The 27761-nt window shown below is 39.4% G+C and overlaps 1 protein-coding gene across 1 annotated transcript in view; it reads right to left on the reverse strand.

The window, feature by feature from the left end:
* Positions 1–19596, reverse strand: part of THSD7B (thrombospondin type 1 domain containing 7B) — a 253080-nt gene extending 233484 nt beyond the window's left edge. Inside the window, exons 1-3 of the mRNA XM_017740110.1 lie at positions 19549–19596; positions 16049–16142; positions 13848–14021 (exon numbers count right to left, since the gene is read on the reverse strand). Coding sequence (XP_017595599.1) covers positions 13848–13986 — 139 coding nt within the window. The 5' untranslated portion in view covers positions 13987–14021; positions 16049–16142; positions 19549–19596. The remainder of the gene's footprint in view (positions 1–13847; positions 14022–16048; positions 16143–19548) is intronic.
* Between the last annotated feature and the right edge of the window lie 8165 nt (positions 19597–27761).

Raw genomic sequence — 27761 nt, forward strand, 5'->3', positions numbered from 1 at the left:
TTTTTAAACAAGACTGGAGAAATAAATTTGCTCTTGGCTGCGAGAACCTCTGCCAGGTTTTCCATCCTAACTGTGTTTTAATCGGATCAGCACTTAAACTTTTCAAAAAACAGTATTTAATGAAAACAAACAGATGTACAACTGCCGAACGTCACCGGGAGACTGTTAACATGTGTCATCACCGAGTTTTAATAGCAAAACTAAAAAAAACCAAAGACTGAGAGTTATGACAGGGAAATATGGTTGCTATAGGAGTGCAGCTTCCACAACACAACACTCCCAGCAGAGAGGAGCTCCCACGCACAGCCCGAGCAGGGATCCATGCTGGAGTTGGCGTGCACACTTCAGCCCCCCAGCTCCCACAGCCCCCTCCTGCTCTGCCACTGCTCACCCTCACAGCTGCTGCAGGGCAGGCCACTTCTCAGACTGCTGATTCAACAGAAAATCCTTCCAAATATAGGGGGAAAATATAGTTTCCTTCACGTCAGGCTTCAAATCGACTCCTCCAGCAGCGTGACCCAACCTGAGCCGCTGAGGAGTGGGGATATGGGTGGAAACCTCTGCCCAGGGGAGGACACATCTCCCTGTGGCAGCAGTTCCTTGCTGCCACCTCCCACATAAATACACCCACCTGAACAGGTTCCAAGCCACCACCCAAGGTGTAGCTTCTTCAGAGGATAATTCCACTTCCAGCATGCTTCAAAATACCCACATCCACATTATGATCCCTATTTCTAAGAATAAAGCTGAACAAAATGGTTTCTCCCTCTACTTCCCACAGGAAAGCAAAGCAAAGAGCCCATCTAAACTTTACTTTCTTAATGAAACTCTTACTGATTTTTCATCCTTGTGACTCATTGCCTTGGAGCAACTTCTTTTACCTGCAGGTTGTCACAATTAATTTGAATGTATGCTTAAGGGAAAGTTTATCAACAGAGTCTCCAGAAAGATACTAAAACGGTTTTATGAAAAAGCTATGAAATTTTACATATGGCATTTACCAGCCTAATTTAACAAGAACAAAAAAAAAAAAAAAAAAATCCAGAGTAATGCATGACATTAACAATCAGCAGATTCCTGTGACATCCTATGCCACCTCTATGCAGCTGTCAGTACACAAAGGATACAGAAGTCAGGCTGAATAAATTTGTGCTGATAAAGATTAAAAATAAAAAACCACCACAAGAGACATTCATTCAGATATATGGATCTTCCACGTGTTAATAGCTACCCAAAGATAAGGAGAACAGATCACATGTGTGTGTATCCATAGAATAACAGGACAGTTTCTGGCACTAAAATGTGTACTTGGGTTGGGCATAAAGAAACTGCTAGGATTTAATGAATAAATAAATGAAAAATCCATCAGCAATACATTAACAGACAAGACAGCTTTGCCAATACCAAAGACATAAAAAGGAACAAATCTCTGATAATTTATTCTTAAGCTAAAATTTTCCAGCTGCTTCAATTGCTATTTACATGGGAAAACAACTAAAATGCTACAGACCTTTTAGTTCTCATTCATGCAAAATACAATCATTTTACTGGTTTAGGGAGGGAACAAAATTATGGGCCCACAGGCAGCATCCAGGATACAGTAACTCAAGTAACTATTAGTCAGGTTTGTCTCTAAGAAAAGGAAATATCCTTTTGCTTTAATCTTTTGCATTGTGACTAATATTGTACTTATGGACAGTGCCATTTAGAAAGTATTGGCTAGAATTGGTTCCACAAGACCTGAAAATAAGGATCTTTCACAAAGTATTTGGGCTTCTGGGGAAAAAAAAATAAAAAGGAAAACAAATCAGGCCCTATAAAACTTTTAGAAAAGAAGTTAAGAAGTTGAATCATCTGTCACTTTATCAGTCCAACACCTGTTGTCCTTGAGAGGTGAAGCAAAAGGAAAGCTTGATGGAAACCTCTTTCCCATGCTCTCATGTCTGCCTTTTCATTAAAGTATCAACTCACTAGTACTGTCCTAATGATGGTAACACAATTGTCCTTAACTACTTCCCAAATTACCTGATTAAGGAAGGAATTCAATAGTGTTTCCTAGGTAGTATCAATTAATCCCCACCAGCAGAGATCTATAACGGAGCCTGCAGCGCGCTGCCCACACAGCCGGGAGCAAAGCAGAGGGGGTGAGAGAAGCCAGGGCTGGTCCCAGGAATGACACTGAACAACAAAGTGAGTCAGTCAGACTCCCAGCCTGGATTGTGTCAAGGGAACAGAAGTCCTTGAACTGCACAGGAACAAGTGCAGGATGCAGCCAGATGAGATTACTTATGCAGGATGCTTATTCCACTGAAAGAGAAGTGGCAACACCAGCACCAGGAGCCAAAAGGGGATTTCAGAGAGATAAACAGATTGAAAAAAAATCATGTTTGATGCTCATGACAATTAGGTCTTCTAGTCCAAAAAGGTTTAAGAACTGTAAAAAGTTACTAGGATAAGAAAAGGTTAGGGAAATTTTTTAACTCTCACTAAACAGGCCATACCAAAAGAGTGAGATTAAAAGAAAGAACATTTATAAAATCCTACATGAAGCAAACATGAAAAGGTTGCTCAGCTGCAAGATAACTGAGTAATGTAACCTTTCAAAGCAGCAACGAAAAGCGATTAGACCATCCCTTGGATTGAAAATGATTGATCATGCTGCCGGTATTGGAATTGAAGTTGACTGTAATGCTTTTTATGTAATTGCTTTATTGAATGCTGCATAGCTTTATTTGGCAATATAGTCAGAACACTGCTAGTTTTACCAGTTCTTTAGCTCCTGATACACCACAGACACACAGTTACAACACATTTATCCCAATGATATTGGATTAAATGGCACACACTAAGGTTGCCTCCTGACCTTTCAGTTAAGGTCTATGGGGAATCTTCTGCCTGCAGAATCATCCAGTTGATTTGAGTACCAGCAGCTTTCCATCCTCTGCATCTGTTCGCTGGTTTATTCCATAAACTATATCAAAAAAACTTAAATCTGATTTGGGGCCCTGTGTGCCGTAATAATTAAATCATTCTGAGGACTTTGAAAGCTGGCTCATCCATTAAAAAAAAAAAAATCAATCAAGGACAAGTAAATCAGAGTGAAGAAGATGAGTAAGTAAAACTTTCTTTTTTATATTGGAGCACATTAAAATATCTACGGGAAAAGCAGTGGGGGTGGGGAGTTGTTTGATTTTAACCTTTGTTTTTATCTAAAAAAAACCAGCTTCAAAATTTAAATGTAACGGCATAGAATTACTTTTTCTCACCTGCTTTTCAATTTCTTTGATTTATTATCCCCTGGTATCACTCCCTGCTCTTTGGAGAGAGTCCTGGCAAAGGTCAGCAGTCAATTAGCCATCAATAAATACCCAACATGAGAGTGACAATTTCGGGCTGCCTGAGCTCCCATTACTAAACCAAGCAACATGTTTGAAAGCTCATAACACAAGGCATAAAGTACTTTGGAGTGTACCAAACATAACTATAATGTTACCTTTAAAGCAGTAAGTATGAAAAATATCAAAGGAGGTATGTAATACCAAGTTTTATCATCTATTGCACACGTATATTGATTTAACCGAGACATGCTCACTTATCTACAAAGCAAAAAATTGGGTTTTAAGTACTGTACTTTGCAAGACCCTTAGGGCACAATAACATTACTGTCATCATTTACTCTGACTTCCCTGTCTCTCATTTGATCCCTCCCCAGTCTTTTCAAAACATTGCAGCTCTGTTTCTATTTCTGCCACCACGCCACTGTCCTTGGCTGGATGGCAACACTGTAATTATACACGGGTGACATAAAACACAGGCAAAAATTAATGCATAAACACAGACACACAGAGAGGCACTGACATCTAAGCAACATATTTAACACCCAGACACATGGATAATTTTCCCAGTGCTGTGCACACAAGGATGTACTCAGGGTTTTGGGAAGGTTGTTTTGCACAGTTTCTCATGTTTGAAATTGTTTGGGGACAATCCTAAAAGCAAGATCATCCTGGCATTTTGCAGAGGAATGCAGAAGATAGAGGATTGATAATCTCCTTAAGAGGAAAGTGGGATCAATAACAGTTAAAAGTTTGGATAAACCCTCATTATCAGACTCCTACAACTTCAAAACGAATCCAAGCAAGCCTCCTGTTAAATGCAGACACAACCTCCAATCTGCAGAATCACAAATTTCACACTAACAATGTTTTAAATCAAGATACAGCTGTACAGGGGTTATGAAATATTTAATGTCAATTGAAAAACAGATGTACTGAATTAGTTTAACTTAAAATACTAAAGTTTAGGTAAGTTTTCTAGTGACACACCATATGCATTTAACATAGAGCTGCAATTTACTGAAAATTTACAAAATTTTTACAAACAACTTACTGAAATTCATCTTCACTTCTGCTTGGATACAGCATTATTTTATTAATGCAACCAAGAATATTAGGAGAATGACAATAAAAACACCAGTGCTACCTTATGAGCACTATAGTTAATAACAGAACTTCTGGAAAGTTTCTGGTGTTTAATCATTAAAGCCTCCTTTTAATCATTGTCTGTAGAAACTCTAATTCTCTACCCCATCCAGACAGCTGCTTCAAAACTCTGCAGCTAATACACATCTAAATTTATTAAATGCCTAGAAAATTAGAAGTATAGAAATAATTTTTTCTGTACCCAGTGTCTCCACTGTGAAGATCTTCAGTAGACAGAAGAAAAGTGCTTATTTTGCTTAGAAGCAGATGGGTGCTATAAATGTAATTAATGGGTCAAAAGATGTTAAAGATGTCACAAGTACTGAAGTTTTCCCTTCAGCAGCTTTAAACCTGTGAAAGTTATGATTATAAATATCATCATGTAGAGAAGTAAAGCATGCCTCATGTGTAGGTAGATATTATTACACTATTGAAATTGAAGGTCTTTGGATCTCGGGGGTGACAGGGTAAGCCCCAAAGGATGCCAAACACTGAAAAATTTCAGGTGGTAACACAATAAACACCCTGGATTTAACCACATGGCTAGCACACCCAGTCATGTTTCATATTTCTGTTGACTTATTCAATGGGTCAATAAAGTCCTGATAAAGACTAAAAGAAGTACCTAGCTTGCACATTTAATTTTTAAGCATATTGAAAATATAATACCTTAAATGTCAAAATTTTTCAGGGAGTCATACAGCGTGAACTGCTCTTGCAAATGAAGCGTAGGAACACTTTTAAAGCTGCTGTTGACTAAGCCAGGGAATACAAACCCTTCATTACCACTTAATTCTGTGCAGGGTGTAAACACAACCCCGAGCTCGCTCGCCGTTACTTGGGTTGTGCTGGTGACATCAGCCCCTCCTCAAAGCTGAAAGTCTGACAGCACTATTTTACAGAGACATGAAGAGCTTTTAAACAGATTCTGGGAAAATAATATTAAAACCAAGCAGCAAATATATTGCTTAAGGTAACCAAGGGAAGTTGCCTGGTCCTGTCCCCGGGATCAGCTGGGTACCAGAGCACACACACTCAGCAATGTGGGCTCCGCGTTGGAGGCGCTGGGCTGGCTCCCCTTTGAACATATGCCCTTTCAAGTGAAATTAATCACTCTCTTTATCACTCCTGCAGCATCTGGAGCCATAATCATTACCCAACTGCTGGGAAAGAAATGAAACCACTAATCGCATGGGGAGCAGGGCTTAACGTTCAGAGCAGGAAAGTTTTTATTAAGTTCTCATTTGAAAAGTGATTTTTCATGGCTGGCCTTCCAGGACATGCCACACAAAAGCTGGATCTGCTTCAGCAACTGTCTACAACTCACCCCCAGCATACAGAACCAATGTACTTAGAACCACTATAATGAGGGTTTAACATGCTTTTCCAAACTTAGCTCTATAATCCTAAATCACTATTACACGCAAGTACTACACGGAGACACATTCAACCATGAGCTTTAAAAGGTCTCTGGAAGAACGAACTGTAGAGTTCTACAAAGAGTTAGAGACCAGGCAGTGTCATCAAGAGCAGGGACCAGACAGTGGTTCTGGAATCACACCCTGCAATTGGACCGGTCTCAGCAAGAATTCCCCAGGCAAACTGAAGCTCCTACACCAAAACTCCAGTATTAAGCAGTCATTCCATCGTATCTATCCTCCAGCTGAAGGCGATTGAATTCAACAATGTCAACACTATGGAAATAACCTGGATTACCATGAAATATCCCTTCTAACTTCTCTATTTCACGTTCCCGGCTTTTGCCATTCAAATTTTTTGAAACTAAGAAAGAACACAAAGAAATTATTTTTTCTTTTTGAAAAGAAAAGAAAAAAAGAATAAAATGATGACGGCAGGACTAGTCTGAAAAATAGCAGAAGAAAAAAAGAAATCTAGGGAATAGGGGTATCAGAGGGCAGACTTCCCAAAGCTCATGAAGAGTCCCTAGAAAGAGTCAGCAGGATTACATGCATACTGAGAACAACATCATGTATTTTAGGGATTTCTAATACAATTTTGTTATTTTCACCCATAATTTTGCTCTTCGCAAGAGCTGAATGAGGAAGTGATTACCCCTATATACCGAAATCATTCAACTAAGTGGCGAAGTAAAACTCTTAACTTAAGATATACTTATTTAAAAAAAACCTGCAGCGTTCTGAACAAGGGCAGCAGAATAATTAAATCTAGTACTCCACTAAAACAGGCTGAAAATGTGATCATCCATTTTTAATGCTCTGCCTATACGTAACAACAGAAATCTTTCCAACAGCTGCATTCAATTAAAAAAATATTAACCCCAAGGAAAAAATACAAAACCATCCCCATCTGTTTTTCTTGCCACTCACTGAGCTTCTTTTGTGACTGAAATATGTACAACAATACAATCCAACAAAGTTGAATGAAAAGTGCCACAATTCCGATAACAAGCTATCTTTTTATTTTTTAAAATGAACAATTTAAAAGAAACCACTTTTGCAGATTTTCCCCTGTGACCCCTAGCTCTGTTCCCATAGTAACTATTGAGGAAAGAAAAGGATAAGAAGCCTAACATACTTTTCCCAATACCAACAAAAAACAGAAAAAAGCACCTTATTCTCAAAAACTATTATTCTCAAGAAGAGAAGAGGGACATTAAAAGATTAGTGTGAATCTCCTGTGTAATCTAGTTTAAACCACCACCTACTGAACATCTGATGCTGGTTGACAATGTTTGTTAAAGCAGGCAGCCTTATTGTAAAAGAACTGCTGAAATAGTTCTGCAAGCCCAACAATAACAAAATGACCGGGCACACGCCGTAGAAGCGCCCCCCTGAAGGCAGCCAGCCCAGAGCCAGGCTCAGCACTCGCCTCTGCCAAGGAACTCGTATTCCAAGCACATCAAGTGTTAACTTTAGCCTTTACTTCAGGGTTACTTCAGTTCCTCCTCTGCTTGCCTTTTTCACTGGACTGGTACTCAGTGCTGCCCGTACTGCTGGCTGGAGTGCTTTTCTAGGAAAATACACTAAGCCAAGGATTCCTTCTTTAAGCAGCGCCACCAAGAACCTCCCTCTGCTGTCTACAGTTCCCCACAGGAAACCAGAGCTAACAAACATGCCGAGTTTTACAGACAAGGAAAAACAGCACCAGTTTAAGTATTTCTGTGTCTCTAACCAGCATCCCAAACTCCTTCAGGAGCTATTTCAACGTCTCTGATGCTGGCTGACTCTTTGTGTCACAGGTCCTTCAGCGGCGTCCCACACACGGAGCTTTCAGCCCGCTGGGATAAGCACAGGACCCAGGTGGGTGTGCCATGGGCTGCCGTGGCATTCCTCCAACCCAGCTGCAGACCTTAAGCACCTGGAGGAAAGACCAGGCTGGAAAATGATGTTCCAGCATATAAAATCTTCTCCAGCTTTTATGGAGCTCTTCTGGTGTACATTTGTCTCATTCTCTGCCAAACTCTCCAGTATTTCTTGTCTGAGGACACAAGGTCTCCACCAACTTTGAAATGTCTCACCCATCTAAACACGAATTGAACAACCCCTGCAAAGGGCTATAAATTAAGGCAACAGGTGCATCTCCACAATTCCAGGACAAGTTGGATTCAGTTGTTGAGAAAATAAGACCAGATGATGATATCAATATCAGAAGTGAAATAAGACGGGTGAAGTGAAGCAACAGAACCATATGTAATAAAATTTTAAGATTCGTGGAACAGAAGGGTTGAAATGTGGATAGGAAATGGTAAGGAACAAAGACAAAAGAAAACCAAATATTTATCAATCTGAAACAGCTGCACTTCTGTTTGAGGAAAATTAGATTAGCTTTGAAGCCACCCTTAAAGCTTCCCAAATATCAGTGACTAATATCAACCAGCATATTAAATTTTGCTTCTAATTAAATTTTGCAAAACAACTTCCTTTAAATCTTCAAATGCTATTGTTTTCTAAAAATGTTTTGTAGAAATAGAAGCATAATTTATGCTGTCTCATAGAATACTATTTGTAAATAATTATTTTAGACAAATTTAGAACTGAAGTATTATTTTTCATTTAAATCACTTTTTTAATGGCTACATAATGAAACTACGCCAGCATATTAAAACCAACTGCTTCAAATGAAACTGTTCGTTACAAAGTATTTTTTATTAAATGATTCTGAGATATTATAAACAGACACTTATAATTACAATTGAAAAATGTCGGAAGGTGAAAACTTAATTGAGATTTGATATAATTCTGAGGAGCAATGCTAAGGAAAGATTTCACTTGACCAACCAGTTGTAAGAAAATAAGTTTACTCACAGGGGTCCAGAAGCTTGGTATCCTCAATTCATAAATACATTAGCAGCAATGACCAAAAGAAGAATTACATAAATTAAAGAGCAGTCTGGCTCAGGAAATGAGGCATAAACTGACCATGAACAAAGTTAAAGGTAAAAACAAGATTTGTCATTTTAGAACAACTTTTCATTATCAGGTTTATGGCAATGTCCTGGTTAGTTTGAGAACAGAACTTAACAGGTATTTTTTTAAAAACTACTAATTGCTTCTGCTGTCAATACTACAAGATTGCAATCTATAACCCAGGAGCATCACTTCAGTTCCAACCTCCTAGCATAGTGAAGATCCTTTGAATCATACAAAGTTTGATTAAATCAAGGCTAGATTTCCACTGGAAGGTTTCAGCATTTAAAATTCCATCCACCAAGGCAGCATAAGAACAACCCACAATTAGAACATTTACCACACAATGAGAAGTTTGGAAGCATCAGTTAGATTATCATAAACCTTCCAGACACCACAAAAAGATCACTAAAAAGCCATTTGTGCTTCGTTCATGAGCTGCTGTCCTATTAAATAAAGGAACCACTTAATTTAGGACAGATAATCACTCTTCATTTTGTTGAGCTTTCCAAAAAACTTCACTTGTTGCAGAGCTATTTTTGAGTCCGCTTTGAGCAGGTTTGAGCTCTACCATCCTTTGAAGACCTGAACTCCTTTTAACATTTGGTGTACGCAGGTAAAAGCTTGTCTTTTAAGACATAAGGTCAAAGGCACTTCCAAACCAGCACTTGACCTTCCTGAAATTACCATCTTGAGAAAGGGCATTTTTTGGCGGTATTATCTGAGAACAGAGAACAAAAGACCTTTTTCGTTGTACCAGGGCTGGCTCACCCACACTCACGGGTGGTTCAAAGGTTTCTCCACATTAGAAGTTGTTCTCTGCAAAGTTCATTTTGTCCCTTTTCCATTACGGATTGTTTCTGAAGAACGACGAAAGATCCAAACCCATTTGCTAACCCTATTTTAAGGACGACTTTCAAATACAGGTAGTAACTCCCAATTAAGGTTTTTATATGTTCACCTAGGGCAGGAGTACTTATGGCTCACACACCTGGCTCCCAAAAGCCCACGAACTCCAGAGGTTTAATGGTTTCTTCCTCAGGTAAAAATCTCTCTGCTGTGATCAGAATCATTACAAACCCATTTCCCAGTCTGATACCTCACTTTCAGTGCTATTCCACTCATATCAGGAAGCATGTCCCTGCTGGGCTAAACAGCCATCCTGATTTATTTTTTCTAGAGAAGGAGAAGTCACTGGGACACAACACCTGGGTTTCTAACAGTCCCCTTCTTCCCTTCCATAGTAGACAGAGGATTATTTCCATGACAGATAGCATTTTTACCATGCTTAAAGAACCATTTTCCTAAAAATCAGGGCATTTTCATCCTACAAAAAACATTTTTACAATATTTCCCCAATTAGAAAATAAAGTCACGCCATTGCTTTAGCCCTGAGAGCCTTTTATGGGCTATGTCCCTTATATCTTTCATTCTGTTTGTATTTTGGGGGAAACAGCACATGCCTGAGGTATAGTTTATGGAGGAGCTGAAGACATCAGCAGTGAAGGGGAGCCAGAAACCCATCCAGGAGCAAGAGCAAGAATCTCTGGGAAGAGACACTTCAGCACCTTGTAATCCTAATTATCAGCTCCTCTCCTGTAAAGCACCTAAAATATTTCCTGTGTTGCACATATTTTACACTTAATTCTGACTTTGGAACTAAATTTTAGAGCTTCACCAAAAAAAAAAAAAAAAAAAACAACTAGAATTAATCTGTGGGCTCATGTGTGTGTGTCAATATTCTATACACAGTTTTAAAAGCCTGGATATTTTAGTGATGGATGGCCATCACTAAAACATAGGCATACTGGCATTGCAGAAATCCCATGAACTCTTAAGATTACTCAAGTGTTGGAGAAAATTAACATGGTGAAATATGCAAATTGCTAATTGGCAACTGCATTAAATACTATTAATTTACAAGAATTTAGGTCCAATTAAATTTAGCAAATGTGAGAAAATTATTCAGCTATTTGATGTCGCTGAGTAATTTAGCTGATATGATTATTGCTTTCATGTTTAGTGGCCACTAAATGAGTATCTGACAAGAAATGTCTGGAAACCAGAAGATACAGTGTACAGATATTAATTTATAACTTCTAGAAGCCAAAAGCTCAAAATAAATGGTTTTAAGACAGGCCACAGATAAGCAACATGCAAGTCATAGCGCTCTGAATAGCTGAGGGAAGAGTATGTATAGAATTACCTCTCATGCCAAGTTCTCATGTTTTAGAATTACAGAGCCTGGGGTTTTTTGTAGATGCAGTGATATCAGTGCCATCGTTTTCCCCTAGACCAAGACCACCAGGCCCAGCATGAAAATGTAGGAGTCTTCATTAGACAGTGTCAAGGATTTAGCTGGAAAAAAGTCTGTATTATAAACTCCAGTGATGATATGATTTTTTTTTTCCTTTTTTTTTAGCCCCACGCATATTAAGGATGCCTCCCTGGACTTCCGTGTGCTAGAAAATTTATTTCAGTACATATAAATTCATTTTCATAAAGTCAGAGCTTTCAGTAGCATAATCTTATTTAATTATAAAGCATGACATTTCAATAAGAAGTTGAATTTCTCTCCAGCAGGTAAGTAACTTGCCATGCTAACAACAGACAACTCAAGATTTAAAAACAGAACAGATCATCCCCTTTCCCATTATAGATTGCTCATTTCTCATCAGATTGTTTTATTAAAAAAAAAGGACAACAGCTGCAGGTTTTCTTTCTATTGGAATGGATATGCTCAGTTTTTATTTTAAAAGTTACTTAATTTTAGGTTCACTGTGCTGTGCTTCTAGTCACATTTTATTATTTTGTATTGGGCACAAAAGTCCTCAAATTGTGGGATGATTTTTTAACAGGTCAGGATCTCCATGACCTACATCCCAGAGTATTATTGGTATCTTGCCACAAGGGATTATGTTAACCCTTCTACCTCTCCAGATCCACCTATTCCATTTAAGTCACCATCCCTCTCTTCCCAAAACACTTCCTTTTAATCTTCTGAAAGACACACCTTTGTGATTAATCATACCTGAAAAACCTTTCCAGTTCAGGTATGAAAATGCATACAAAATCAAGCCACACCCTGACAGCAGACTACCATTTACTGCCCATTGTGTTATTTCTTAGGACAACTGCAAAAAAACAAGTTTCAGAATTTAGAAATATTGCTGCTTCACTACTACTTCAGAGAAAGCAGGGGCTTCATAAATAATATTTTGTTTCTCAGCACAACATAATGTTTTGGGTGAACATACTATACGTTTCAACCCAGAACTAAACATCTGGGGGTTAGATGTAACTAACTTCCAACAAAATACTTCAATGGGAAAAAAAGGGAGGGTGGTAATGTTTACAAATATTGGAGAAAAATCTTTTCTCCTCAATCAGGACAATACATTTGGCTGAAGCTCACAAGTTATTTTCATTTGGAGAACATATCACTCGAAGTTGTTTGCTACCTCATGTCACTCCATCAGCAGAGAAAGTACATCAAAATACTCTTAGGATTTGAAGTTTTTAAAGTTACTCTTGAGAGCTCAGATATTTTTAACCCACTGTGGGAGTCACAAGAACTGGCAATTTCCTCGTGCATCTGAAAGACGAACCTTTACAACAAGCCCATTGTGGGGCTTTCAGAGCATGGTGCCCACACAAACCTGGGCATCAAATTTTCTTAGTTCTAAATACATCTGCCCCAGATGCCTTTGAAGCATTGAAACCTCCTTATTTTCAACGGGAATCATCAAGTCAAATTAAAGTTTTATGACTTCCAATGTACAGCCCTAAAGACTGACAGTACGACGTGCTTTGGAACTGAAGAGAAGACAGACAGCACTGAAGGCTCTAATTTGTCTTAAGGAAACAACTCTATCTTTCAAAGCTTGTTCAAAAAATCATGTAAATAACAGAGAAAAGATAGTTGTTGTTTATTTCCTCCTCATCTCACATGCTAGACAGTGTAAAAAAGAAAAGTCTTTAGAAATCTAGTATCATACTGTACTTTACCAGCCCTTCCCCAGCCTCCCCTACCAGCAACCAGGCAAGAAGTTTGTGTTCATCGTATCAGAAGGACAGGAGTTCTCCCAGAAAAATTGCCTCATTATTCCACTAATTCAGTATATTACCTTCTACAGAAAGGTAATTAAAAAACAAATAACCAAAATACCAAAGAACCTCTCCAAAAAAAAAGGAGGCAAATCATTTTTCCATCACATTTAATCGCTCTGTTGCTCAGTCACAAAAGCCCAAACCTCAAAGGGATCCTGGGCAATGAAACCCCTGGCTCAGTTGGGTATTTTTGATTAAGCACTTTAAGTAAACATTTCCGAAATTTGACAATATTTCCGTTTCATTGAACATTCTCTGTTGTTGTGTGCTGTGCTACAAAACAAGCATCTGCTGCTTCATGTTTGGTTCTGTGCAGCTGTACCACCCCATCTCCTACCCACCCACTCCAGCACCAAGACTCGTGGTGCTCCCAAAGCATCTTCACAGGTTTCCACACCTTGTGCACATTCAACCACTGCATGTATCCAACCTGACTGATGGACAGAAATAATTCACTAAATGTACCAATGGAATTATAAACAGATCAACTCTGTTGATCTGTTTCTGACTCAGTTCATCTGGAGAGATGCTGGTGTGCACCTTGCATACAAAAATTAAAAGAAAATTATTAAATGTTTCAAAGAAAGTAACATTAGGATGATGATCCAGTAAAAATACACTTAGATGAAAAGCATTAAGAAGTCCAGAATTATGTTCTGGGTGCATAACTGAAACAGACATGTAGATTACTAATGTCAAACACATATTAACTCCTTCTATTTTTCAGATTTTAAAAAAGTTAGAATAGAAGACATTATCAGAATTTTTTAATTTATCGTTAAGCTAAAACAGAATGGAGAAAGGACAATCACTCCATCCTTGAATACAGCAAATATCTAGTAGAGAAGCCAACATATCTTTTTCCTACCTGTTTTCCAGACAAACTGGTGACCTCTCCTGGCTTCCAGATCAGCTGTTTGCAACATTAAGAAAACAAACAAAAGGAAGGGCTTCCCCAGGCTCTGCCATGCCCAAAGAGGAGAAACCCAGTTCTGTTGTAGAAGCATAATTCAGATAATTCAGTCTCTTGTATTCTTTGGTCCTAGAATTAACAAAAAAAAAAGCCAAAAAGAGAAGGCTTGTTAAAATACTTAAACCACCAAGGCAACAGGCTCAGCCTAAGGGTAACCTGGTGGCCACTGTGAATTTCCCAGTCCCTGTGAGCCAGATTTGATGAGGACGAGTCTGTTACAACAGGTGCTTCACTTGGAGAGGGAGAAAAGAAAAGGAGGAGGGGAAGAGAGAGACGAAGGGCCAGCTCCCAGAGGACCTACGGTCCCATCCTACAAAGCCACTGTAAATGCTTTTAGCAGGTTCTTAAGAAGAAATCTGCCAGTGCCAATAAATGGCAAGGGATCCAGTGGCAGGGTGTGGTGTGTCCCTTCTTTTCTCTATTTAGCTTCAGCAAGAATGTTATCATGATATAGGCAGACTAAAAAAGTGAGAATGGATTCCATGGACAAAATTCAGCTCCAAATCCAGACCCCACGACCTACATTTAAGATCCAGGCCTGGAAGTGTTTTAGTTCCAAACCCCGTGTAAACATGGGATACACAAGAGCAACATCAGAAATGCAGCAGGAAAAGCAGGGTAACAGGGGTTGCTCATTAGCACATGATGGACCAGCTTGAAAGGGAAAACCAGACACTACACAGGCATTTCTGTGGAATTTGGGACACTCATTCAAGTCCCTTGGGATCTTTGAGCTCCAGATCAGCAACCAGTTACTCCAGAGAGGTCTCTCTGACTAAGGGATTTTAATTAAGCTCCCCAATACTTCAGACAAATACCAGAGGCACACTGTGAATGAAACAGGAATGGATCAAGTCCTGCTGCTGCAGCAGTTTTAGACCACACAATTCATTAAAATAATCACTGAGTGGTGCTGGAAGCAAGGAGGAGTGTTTCTCTGGGTCTCCATACAAAGCAGGAGACCAGCTCCTAAATGCCAGCTTCAGCAAACACCCACATTGTTTATATACTACAGAAAAGCTCCAAACAACAGAGATTCAGAAACTCACACAACAAAATAAAATCTTAAAAATTCCGCTTCAGTCTAGTAATTCCAATCTCTGTGTCTCTCATTCCACAAGATGACCAACTAGATACTTAGTAAGGCAGATTTTACATGAGTTTCAAGATATTTTGGATTCATCCATATTCAGGTGGGAACAATTTGGAAATCTCAAAAAACATTCATGTTACTTCCACATCAAACAAGTTTCTGATGTAAATTTACATATTAATTTTTCTGACACAACAGCTTTTGTATTTATGCCGTGTATTTATACCAAGCTTCAATTCTCCACAGAGTTCTACTTATTAGCGATTAATCCTACTTTTATAGGTAAAAATGTCACATCCGTACTTGTGTAAGGATGGAGATAACACCTGTCTTCAAGATTTGTCTTCACTGGCATAATCTTGTTGATTTTCATTAAAATTATCAGCTATTAGAAGTTCAGTCCAGAAAATTCTATTACATTCCTAACCTTATGAAAAGCGACATTGTCATAGCACATAATACACAGCATCATTCTTGATAAGAAACTGAAGATAAATCTGGAAATTGTACACACTGAATATACAGTAGAGCTTTTAATTTCAGGCTGTATTCAAATTGCTTTGAAACAGTTTCTATCATGATAAATTCATGCAATTACATTTAATCAGATCTTGACTAACTACAGTGGGAGATACAACGTAGTATCTGTTATCTGCTTTAGCTCATTCTTGTGTTTCAGATGAACAGCATCTCATGTACAACCTAAAAACCCACCAACCTGACCAAACACAGTAATGTAGGCAAGGACCAGATTTATGCTTTGCTCATGTCTTCTGGGTTAATTTTATTCAGAATTCACATTTAAGTCAGAAGGCAACCCAAGCCCCAACACCCAGGTAACGTAACACAGACCACAAGTGGCCTCGTAGGAAGCACACAAGCTCAGAAATCTTGAGCATCACTGAGAAATCCGATGCAGCAGCAAGGTCCTGGGATGTGGAGAAGAAGGGCCCTCAGACATCCTGCAATTCAGCATTTTTTGCCCATCAGGGTGGCTGCTCACCTCACACAGAAGAGCTGAGGAGGAGCGACTCGCCCAGTGCCTTCAGCATCGCAGTCACCATCTATGACGGTCGGAAACCAGAGTCACTGACTTTCTGTCAAGGGAAAGGGCAGGAATCCAGGAAAGGAATTATTCAGATGCTCAGATTTCAGTACTGGAGGGGAGCCACACGCCCAGCCCTGCACAGACAGCACTCACTGGACTTGCAGGGCAGCTCTCCAGGGCCAGCAAATGCCACAAAAACAACACAAACAGGCAGGGGCGTGAAATGGGCGAATCCAAGGAAACCTCAGATAACAGCTGATAAAGATGCTGAGATTTTTAATGAAGCACCAGTAGTGCTCACGAGCTGCTTTCTCGACACAGTGCCTTCATCTCAGCATTCAAAGGGTCAGCAAACAGCAGCACAGCCCTGGAAGCAGCAGCCTCCTCCCCAAAACAAGGGTTTCACATGTGTTCATTCTTTGGGCAGGACTACAAAGATAACTGGCTGCTGCTCCCCACAGAGCAAGAACAGAGATTACATTAAGTCAGAAAAAACAGAAATAAATTAGACACCAAGACATTGATTCTAATCTCCCCCACCCCAGCAGAGCTCAATAGATTCCACTGATTTACACCCCAGCAAAGCACAATAAAAATTTGTCTGTGTATCTAGGTTTGTGTAACACAGTTTGGAACAGTAGCTGTTCTGTCCTGATACGATAAAAAATTATTGCACAGGCAACATATGCTATCTACAGAAACATGAATAAATTACATTATGAAGGCCACCAACACTTCACATCAAATTTAGTTACATGATATCTCAGCTCCCAAATGTGTCAGCATGGCTAGCTGTAAACTGGCAAATACAGACAAAAAAGGAGAAAAAAAAGAAATTAAATTTTTAAAAATTGATTTCATCGACACTAGTCATTAAACTGATGGAATTGCTTAAATATCATAAAACCATAAAATGGTTTAGGTTGGAAGGGACCTTAAAGATCATCTCATTCCAAACCCCTGCTATGGGCAAGGATACCTTCCACTATCCCAGGCTGCTCCAAGCGCCATCCAACCTGGCCTTGGACACTTCCAGGGATGGGGCATCCACAGCTTCTCTGGGCAACCTGTGCCAGGGCCTCACCACCTTCATATTAACATATTATTTCCTAAATATGTTCAAGATACGAGCTTTAATCTGAAAAAATGTTTAGTCAATATCCTTTATAATCCAGGCCTGGCCAATTAATAGTTTGCACTAATGAATTCTCTTGAAATTAAATAATGAGGTGCTGCTTCGATATTTGGAGGACTAGTCACAAGTATCTTTGTCATTTTGCTTGGTTTGTATGGAATCTTGTTTAGGAAAACAAGGATATCATGCATTAGCTGTAATGGCTGGGAATATACAGGCAGTCTTGAAAAAGCCATTGCAAGTTTTCTAATGGTCATAACAACGCATTTACATTTTCTAATCCACTGCTAATTCTCTTAATGACAGGATTGAATAAAACTAATTTTGAAAAGCAAACTTATTTTAGAAACCTGCATTTCTGCTGAAAGCATGGCATTCCAGTGACAAAATGTTAGAAATAAATAAACATGCATACAGCTGACAAGAATCTGATTTCTGATCAAAATTCAATTTAATTCTCAGCCTCAATGAAATATCCAGCAGTCAAATCCTGGTCTAATCCATGCTTAGCTAGGGAGAGGAAAAAGTCTCCGGGAAACTTTTCCCATTTTCCAGCCACTGCTGAGCAGTCAGAGGCAGGTTTTTCCAAGTGACAGGCACTGTGCTAGTCCAAGACACATTAGAGGCTTCAAAATCATCCAACAGTGAAAAATGAAAGACTCATGGCCCAATTTTGACTCTCCACTCTCACATAATGCATTGTTAGAGAAGGGACCAGTTGCTCTTTCTCCAAGTTTCCACAGGACAAGGGGTTTTTCCAGTCCTTCCGCTCCATTTCTGTGGTTCAGCCTGACTCTGCTCCAACATGGATTTACAACATTTTTAATACTGAATTTAGAAAAAGATCATCTTAAACTGTTCCAAACCTGAGACACGATTTCAGCCTTGTCATACATCAGTTCAATTCCCCCTGACTTCACTGGGAGTTGTGACCTTTCCCATCATGGGTAAATCTGACCTACTTTTTGGTATGAGATGGGAATGCTGACAAGAACACCTGGGTAGCTCTCTCCATTTAAAACACATGATGCAATTAGAATAATCCCAAACACTTTAAATAGCAACAACTAAAAAGAAGAGCCATTACAGATGATATCTGTGGCTATAAATCATTTGCCAGGTGTCTAGCACAAAGATAAGCATCATTAATCATGAATAAATTTTCTTAATACAAATGTAAGCAGTAACTGTGCAACTGTTTGCCTATTATACACAAACCCATTGCGTGTGATATTCCAAGATAATCTGGATGTTTATATCATACTCTTTATCCTCAGAAAAAGTCTGCCTTGCCTGCTCAGACAGCTGTTACCCAAAAAGCTAATTCTATTCTGTCCTACAGCAGCAGAACTCTGGACTTGTAGCAGCAAAGGCTGATCACCACAGGCAAGAACTGTCGACCATCCCTGCGGGAGAGATTTCAAAAAAACCACTAATGCTAGTGCTACAGGCATGGAGTTTAACAAAATGAAAGTGTTTGGAGTCACATTAGTCAAACCAGGAACAGGTATTCAAATGTAAGTACCTATGTGCCCAGTCTTTTATTTAATGATAAACATGGCTACACTAAACTTCCCTTACACTTTCACACCTAAAACAAACCCTATACATTTTTCCCCTTACACATTCGGAGGGAGACAGTCTTCTGGTTAAGGCAGAGGCACCCAAAGTTCACTCCACTTCCAACTCTGTCAGAAACTTCCTGTGCAAAAAGTCACCTAAGGTCACGCTCTGACACTAATACTTGATTCTGCAAGCGCTCCCCGTGATTTCAGCAGAGTGACTTTGCATATATGAGAATGGCAGCTTGATTTTCTATACCTCCACTACCTCACCTCCAAACCTTAACTGAGAATATTTGCTCTTCTTCCGGGAGCATTTGAGAAAATCCTGGATAAAACTGAGCGAATGAGCGAGATTTACACATCACGTTGACAGCTGCCTGACAACATTTTTATCCTAAGTGGTCACTTATTGGGAATCCAAAGATTAATCTCCACATTAATCTCTGGTAATTTGCTACAATAACTGTGAGGGTAAATAATGCCTGAAAAAGTATTTGGTGTTCACACATCTTCACAGAGAAGGTAATTCCAAACAATGAGCAGACAGTCTCAACCAGCCTGCTTTGGGTGCGAGGAAGCCTGCACAACCTCCAAATCAACAAAGCTCAACAGACATTTCATGGTCCAACTTCAACAACCTTTCTCAGCTCTCTAGTGCTGGAAAGCTCAGTAAGTCATCACTATCATCACCACTTATATTTGAAAGTTTGGGTATTTTGGAGATGTTTATAATCAAAACAGTAAGAATCTATTACTTTCCCTTTTTTCTTCTATTCAATTGTATCCAATTCTTGTTCCAAAGCTGTAGAAGATCCTGGGAATTAAAAACAAGAATATGCAATTACTGTAGTGCCAGTGAATTGCTTCTTAACTTACATCAACTTGTCTGGGGTAAAAAACACGAATCCTAAGTTTTCCTGCTTCTGTACATCCTAAAAATGTAACAAAAGCAGGTTTGAATTTAGAAGCTTAATTATAAACTTAGCTAAGTGGATTATAATGAAAGATGTTCCAGCAAGGCAACTCAGACTGATGCATTATGACTACATTAAAGAAAACACCAGAGAATAGACTTTCCATCAGTAGAACGACTTTAATTACAACAATGCTGGAGCAGAACTCTTCTGTTAAACAATGGTGCTCTTACTTCTCCTTCACTCTGAGTACTTCCAATGGACTCCACGGGAACACACTTGACTTTCAAGAATATAAAGTGAATGGGATTTTCAGACTATTACGAGAAACCCAGTTCAGGAGATCAGTGAAATACAGATGAAGCAAAATTTACTTCATTTGCACACAAACATGGATGGTTTACACTCCCTCAGAAGGGCAGGAGACTTCCAAGTCAAGGATTCAGGAGTCTGTGCAAGGCACCATCCTGATAGTTCTGTCCATGACACAGCCACCTACAGCCCCCAGGCACACTGAGAGCAGAACAAATGATGCTCAACAACTAAGAGCTCCCCAACATCTCCCTCCACAAACTGCATTCAGCGTGACCGAGTGTGCAAGTGCCCAGGTGAAATCCAAGCCCTGGGCTTCTCAATGGGATTTAACAGCCACGGACATTTTGGTGCTTTTGGTGTTGTATCTTAGCACTCAAAGAAGGGTAATTTACCTTCACAAATGTTCTTCAAGTCATTATCATACCCCTTGCAGCAGGAAAAAGTACAGAGCAATTAAGATCAAAATGCTCAAGATTGTCAATAGGCTTCTCTCGTGAACTCAGGCATTGATTTTTTTCTGAGCAGCAGAACATAGAAAGTGTCCAACAACTTTTAAGTAACCTTTTCAGGCTGCTCATGCAGTTTTATATATTTAATTAAATACAAAAACAAAGGCTGCAGAAACTCAAACCAACCATCTCGTCAACACAACAGCAGTCACCTTATAAACTAACAGAGTCCCATTTTTACCCTACATAATTTGGGGGGGTTATTTTATCTAGGTTATGTCTACAACCCTCAAACACTACAGCTGAATGCCTCACGCCAGGCTTCTCAGCCAGCACAGCAGAACACAGCCCAGAATAAGCTCAGTGATTTCTTCACATTATAGCACATCCTTTCTGTAACAACAAAACTTTATAGCTTTGAGGGACAAAAAAGTTTCTTTTTGTTTATTTTTCAATGGATAGAGAAAAGTTTGAGTCTATTATCAATACACTTCTCTGCTGTAGCTTTTATCATTGGCAATGGATGAACTGAAGGTCCTTTGAAACTCAGCTGTATCTAAGAATTGCTGTCACAGTTGCACAGATCTTGGATTACTGTTAAATTGCAATTAAACAAAGGCAAAGGGAGCTGGCACTACTTCCAACACCATTTCAGTAAATGCTATTGCAAGTTTTTGTTCAAAGAGGATTACTCTCACTTCACTGGCAAAGCACTGCATATAATGCACATTCAGCAGTATAATACCATTTAAAAACTAGTATTTGAAATTATTTTCCTTCAAAAGGCAAACCTGGAAATCAAACTCAGTAGAGAGCAAAGCCCCTACTTTAGCAGCAGGACCATTCACACAGAAAACAGCAGAAAGGTTCAAAGTCACCAATTACAAGGCAGCAGAGTTTCAAAAAAAGAATAAACAACCTCATAACCTCTGCTGCTGGAACAACGGCAGATTTCCTGAGCATTCCCATTAAAGTGCTTTCAGTTCAGAAATTAAATTGCTTTACTGCAGTGATTTTCTTCTGCATTCTGATATTACTTTATATTATTTGACATTAGTACAGCATCACGGGCTGTAGGTCGGGGTTTTTTTCTCTCCTCACTGGGATATGGCCACCACGTAGAGTTTATCAATCTTAAACACAAGGTCAAAATAATACAATCAAGTACCACCAGGCACATGAGCTCAGCAAAGACCTGGGCTCTGCTTAGCAGGGAAGGACCATCTGCTTCCCTGCCACAGGCCTGGCGTAGCTGAAGCTTATCTCCAATTTAAATTGTTATATTCTACACTTCTACACATCGACCAGAGCAACTGGGTGCATGCACACACCCAAACCCCTGACCAAAGAAACAACTGCAAACAGTCAGGAAAATCTTACAGTTTTAGCCTGTTAATCAGTTCTGGGGAGAGTATGTGGGCTTCCATTTTGAACTTCTAAACGCTGGTGACTTTGGCTAAAATAGCCAGCCAAACATGCAGAGGCCACCTTCAACACTTCTTAAATGTATAATTTTCCTTCTGCTGTAACACACAGACTATGAATAATTTCTTTTCCACAAGATCTGTACCTCTATTTGTAGGCAGTCATTACTATTTTGCCATTTGCACTACCTAGCTGTAGCCCATACCCAAATGACCTAATAAGAAGAGACACACACATACATCCACAAGATAGATCCCATTTCAAAAAACTCATTTCCAAAGTGCTGAAATAAACATTTATTCCAATGCATCCTCTGCCATCAGCTGTTTATTTCAGTGCACCAAAGAATAAACTTGTAGGAAAGGAGAAAATAAAGAGCACAACACACAGCAAACACTGAAGCACTCCAGAAACACACAGGCTCTACAGAGTTCATCAAGCACTGACTCTGTACCTCTTCATTTCCTATCAAACATCATCCATGAAGTCTTGTGATGAAGTCTCCTACAACAAAGGCTTCATCATTTCCACAGAATAAAATCCTGTATAAGTCAGGTCCCATGTCAGAATATGTATTTTAAATACTTATAGCTAGATTTGTCAAAACAAAGTAATCAAAAATATTTTGTGATTCCTTAATACTGATTCATTGATTTTCCTTCTATTTACTTTGCAGCATTGATGTTAAGTGGCCCAGGCAGACAGTATAACAAAAGGGTTACGAAAACTATATTGTTTAAATAAAAAAATAAAGATACAGTGAAGGCTAAAAACACAGGGGGAAAAAACCCAAATATTGGTATACAGAACCTCTAAAAACTGCTTCCTGAGCACACACACAGATGCCAATGTGCCCACACTGCACTCTGAATTCAGCTTTCACTAACTGCCACACAGACTTCAACTCACCTAGAGCAACACAGTGCAGTGGGACGGGATTGTACTGAAGAGTTGATGTTTAAGTGGCCCAGGAGACAGTATAACAAAAGGGTTACGAAAACTATATTGTTTAAATAAAAAAAATAAAGATACAGTGAAGGCTAAAAACACAGGGGGAAAAAACCCAAATATTGGTATACAGAACCTCTAAAAACTGCTTCCTGAGCACACACACAGATGCCAATGTGCCCACACTGCACTCTGAATTCAGCTTTCACTAACTGCCACACAGACTTCAACTCACCTAGAGCAACACAGTGCAGTGGGACGGGATTGTACTGAAGAGCAGCATCTGCTTTTTAGGTGGAATTCATTTTCAGAAATGCACGAGCTGCTCCTTCTACCAAACTTCCTCACGCTGCCAAGCAAGGGACTCCACGGAAGGTATCCAGACCCCCTTTCTCCTGCCAGGGCAGTATCCAGGAAGAATGTGCCTCTCCAGAAGATGCACACAGCAGCCAAGTGCCACACCAGCACATCCCATCTCTTCCTCCAGAGTGCGAAAAGCGCCAGGCAGGCACTCCAGCTCAGTACCTGGCTTTAGGATGTGTGCCTGAAACTCAGGCATTCCCAGGCACTTGGCAAGAGCCACAGAACCAGGTGTAAAAATGTGGTTTTTCGTACCAAAACCCACTCATAATACCTGCACATTTATTTAAAAGTGATCTTGCTTTCATAGATTAACTATGCATGGCAGCAACAAAAACTCCAAATTGCCATACAGGCAGTTAGAAAGAATGACACTGCCCTTTAAAGCAGTTGGAGCAACCAGCTGAGTAAAACCATACAGCCAGTCAAGAGTTCTGTGATTCTGTTACCTTTTCCATTCCCATTTCTTTTCCCCTGTTGCCAGCTATAGTTCCTCACTCTATTTTATTACGTTGGAAAGTGTAATCTCTTTAGGGTGAAAAATATATTTGCCCTGAACACAATATAATATGATTCACACAGGGGTCCCTGACACTGTTGCAGTGTTGATACAAAAAATAATCATAATTATATGAACCGATAAAAGACCTCATTGTAATATTATTTAAGCAAGGTCAATCGCCCATGCAGGTTGCTCTTACCGGAGTTCACGTTACATCACTGGTCCCATCATCCTGACCTTCCCTGCTGTCATCCCCATCACAGTTCAATTAACAGAGGAGTCCTGCAGTGGCTTGATGAGCATCTGCTGCCTCTACCCGGCAGTAATTCAATAAGGATACGCCATAGGAAGAGATAATGAGAAGTCAGCCCAGTTGTTCTGTCTCCCTCCAGGAGAGCAGATCAGTTTGGTTTATGGGAAAGAGCGTGACCTATGAAAATTATCAGTTAATTTTGTATTTCAGAGCTCCAACATGCAACTTAAAGTGTTATCTGGTTTCTCTGGTGGTGCTGCCCACAAGGATCCAGAACCATTTTTCCTGGTGAGTCCCTGATTAACAACCCTTCCCACACCAAAAGAATTCACCTTTTCAAATTTTCTCTCTGCCAGTTCCACCAAAGGAATGGTTTCTATTCATGCATTCAGCAGTGGTTGGTCTGAATTAAAAAATTAAACACCTGAGCAGAGAAAACAGGCCAAAACTGCTACTGAAGTAATTCAGGCAGAATGAAATTCACACACACATCAAACCTGGATGAAACACTTCCACAAAACCAAAATCTCCTACACTGCAGATAGTGTCGGCCTGGGTCTTCTCTCCCTGCCCCACAGAACATTGTCCTCAATGGTGCCCAAATTTTGTTTCTTTCTCCATTTCCTTCTGCACCTTTCCAGCAGAGACTTCCCTTAACTTCCACCTATCATCTGACTCTCTACTGTTGCTTTAGGAACATTTATTCCATCTGTAAAAACTCAGAGCCACCTACAGTCCCTTCATCTTCCACCACTGGATGTCACAGGGACTGTGGCTGAGGGATATGGCTCTGTGTGGAGTCTTGCCTTGTGTTTGTAGTGTCCTTATGAGTTTTGCTGCTTTATTTCAACAATCTTATTCACTGAAATAAGACATTAACTTGATTTCAGATACAATTTTCTATTTTACATCTCCTTAATATCTTTAAGGCACAGATTTACTGAAGATGATAGGCATGAGAGGAGAAAAAAGGAAGATATATTTCCTCCCTGAGTTCTGCGAGGTGATCAGTGAACCATAGTGAATTTACACAGCTGCTCATTCCCACAGCTCCACATTCACGGCTTCATTTCTCTCAAGATCAGCTTCATTTGAGCCATGTCCTTTCCCATCACACAATTATCTGCATTGCCCCAAAGACTGCCTGCCTGCTCTGACCACTCTTTCTGCTGAGTACAGTCATCAGGGCAGCTCATTCCTCACTCATGGGACAAGACAGCTTGGCATGTCCCTGCTTCAGTCCACCCTTCTGCTCAAAGTAGGGCCAGACAGCCGTGAATCACACAAGATACTCCACACTGTCCCCAATTGTTTTAATTTAGCTTCTGTTCCCACCAAAGAGCTCAGCCTGCCAAGCTCACACAAATTGACATGAGATCTGAAGTTGTGCTTCACCTTGTCCAAGTCCCACAACCAGGACCTTCCCCCATCTCAATACCATTCTCTTTTCTCCATTCAGTTCTGCCATCTCTTTACTCACCAGTTTCATCACCTGCTGCACATCTCCTCCTGGGTACCTTGTCCTTAATCCTCAGATCCTTCCTATCCTTTGCCCCTAATCCTCTTCTATACTAAACTAGTTGATTTCTTCCAAAAGGCAACAGATGAAATTTTATTACATCTACCACCTTTTCTCAGCTTGGTTTCTTATCCCTTTTCTCACCCTACAGTATTTGTTCCTTCTCCTAACTAACCCTTTGCTCACTTGTATTTCCCTTCTATTTTCTGATTCTCTGGGGGTCATTTCTCCCACATATTCTCCTCTATTGTTTTTTGCCTTTTTTTTCTCTTGTAGAAGCTTGGAGAGGAAACACTAGACATACTACATTTATATCCAAAAGAGGATACTATAAGAATTTTAGAGTTACAAATAATCAGCATTTAAGAAATCCTGGAATTAAGGTTGCCTCGCAGGAATGTATTAAGATAGTCAGGTTTCACAATTACATCTATTTTTACCATATTACTTAAGTCTATAATAAAATGCAATTTAAATCTATCTTTGACTTCTTTTGCTTTTATCTATTCATCACATTTGCTTTCAACCCTCTCTTAAAGCCTTACTCATACTTCTCTTTGAAACAGGCAGAAAGTACCTGTAAATCCAATAACTGCAATTGCAGAAAATGTTATTTACTTCACTCTTAGCAATTAGCATTAAAATAAAAAAAATTATTTAAATATATTAGGTTAAATAACTCAAAATTTAATAACCACAGCTTCCATTTGGTTAAAGAGAGATTCGACATAGCCTATGCAACAAATGCTACCAGAGAAGTTAGTCATGTTCACTGGCTACTTTTGATTTAAAGCTGCATCTCAGCATTAATAGCAAAGCAAAACACATATATAACATATATATAACAACACATACATTCGGTCATACAGGGAACACCTGTAAGCTGCAAGCAAGGAATATAAAACACTATTTCAGGACAAGGATGGAAAACAACTCAAGTGCCAAGACAGGCATAGAGGGATATTTTAGGAACACAGCAGTAGGAGGAGGCTGCCCAAATTCCACTGAAGTTCCAATCATCCATACTTAACTTGTATTTTGTCCACTGAAGTTTGGGATGGTTACAGTAGAAAACATACAAAAACACATTTGTCATACTAGCCAAGGTAAACTCATCAGACTTTTGCAGGTTAATATATTTCCCTGCTCATTTCTTCCACTTTTCCTGATTAGCTGAATTAATAAGTCAATTAATGCATAAAGCCTTCTGTAAAAGCACACCCAGATGGATGTTTACCAGACTTCAGCCTTCTTTTCCATGTGTTTCAGAATTTAAATAAAAATTGAGCCAACCTTCGGGAGAAATCAGTGCTGGCAGAAGCTCTCTTTGTGGGTTCACACTAAGAGAGATTAGCAGCTTCTGCAGTGAAAAAGCTGTGCTTGAACCTGAATAAAATCTTCTTGCTAACTGAAAGTATTTATGACTTCTTTTACAAATACTCTCAGTATTAAAACCTGCATCCACTCCCAGAGGCTTGTATTCCACATTATTTGAACTATTTTACATTCCTCCAGCATTTTTTTCCTTCAGAAAGATGGGAATCTGAACTAAATACCAGACTTGATAGCAGCAGTAATCCAATATATCTGATTATGTTAAAAAAATCTAAAATTAAATTAGAACTTAAATGGCAGAAATAAATATATTGCAAGCCCTAGGCATTCCTTTAAAAATTGGCCTACCAGGCAATAATATTTGGCAGAGGCAGTACAAGAGCTGGGTCATAATTCTATGGATACTTTTTTCTTTATGTGGTAAAACTAGCAGGGAAGTGGGTTACAACTGGAGTTAAAACTCCATTTACTATGTAATTTTTACTCAGTACATGAGCCCTTTTCTAAAGGACTGCAATTGCTTGGCGTTATACAAAAAGATCAATATGTAGAAAGTGGAAAATGTCTCCTGTCCTACTTTCAAGAGTGGGATTTAGTCATGCCAGCAATTGTTTCATATGATCATTCCAACTCTGAGATAAAGGGAAGAACAAACTGGAGAATTTTTGGTGCCGTGAGAAGACTCTCCTCTGAATTACAGGAAAACACACATTTGCAAATATAAATACGCTGAAAATCATGGGTTCTGCTTTTCCTCTATTTGTTACTCTTCCCGCTAAACAAATTTAGCAGTGATTTGGATTTGGTGTTAATGAATGCCGAAAGCAACTTGGCATTCCCTTGCCAAGGACTTCCATAACCTGCAGTTCAGCAAAACAAGACAATCTTCTTATCATGTGTAAGAGCTCAATTAAATCATCCTTTTAATGTAATCCTATTTAGTGGCTC

This window comes from Corvus brachyrhynchos, unplaced genomic scaffold, assembly GCF_000691975.1.
Source record: "Corvus brachyrhynchos isolate BGI_N302 unplaced genomic scaffold, ASM69197v1 scaffold126, whole genome shotgun sequence".
Taxonomy (NCBI): domain Eukaryota; kingdom Metazoa; phylum Chordata; class Aves; order Passeriformes; family Corvidae; genus Corvus; species Corvus brachyrhynchos.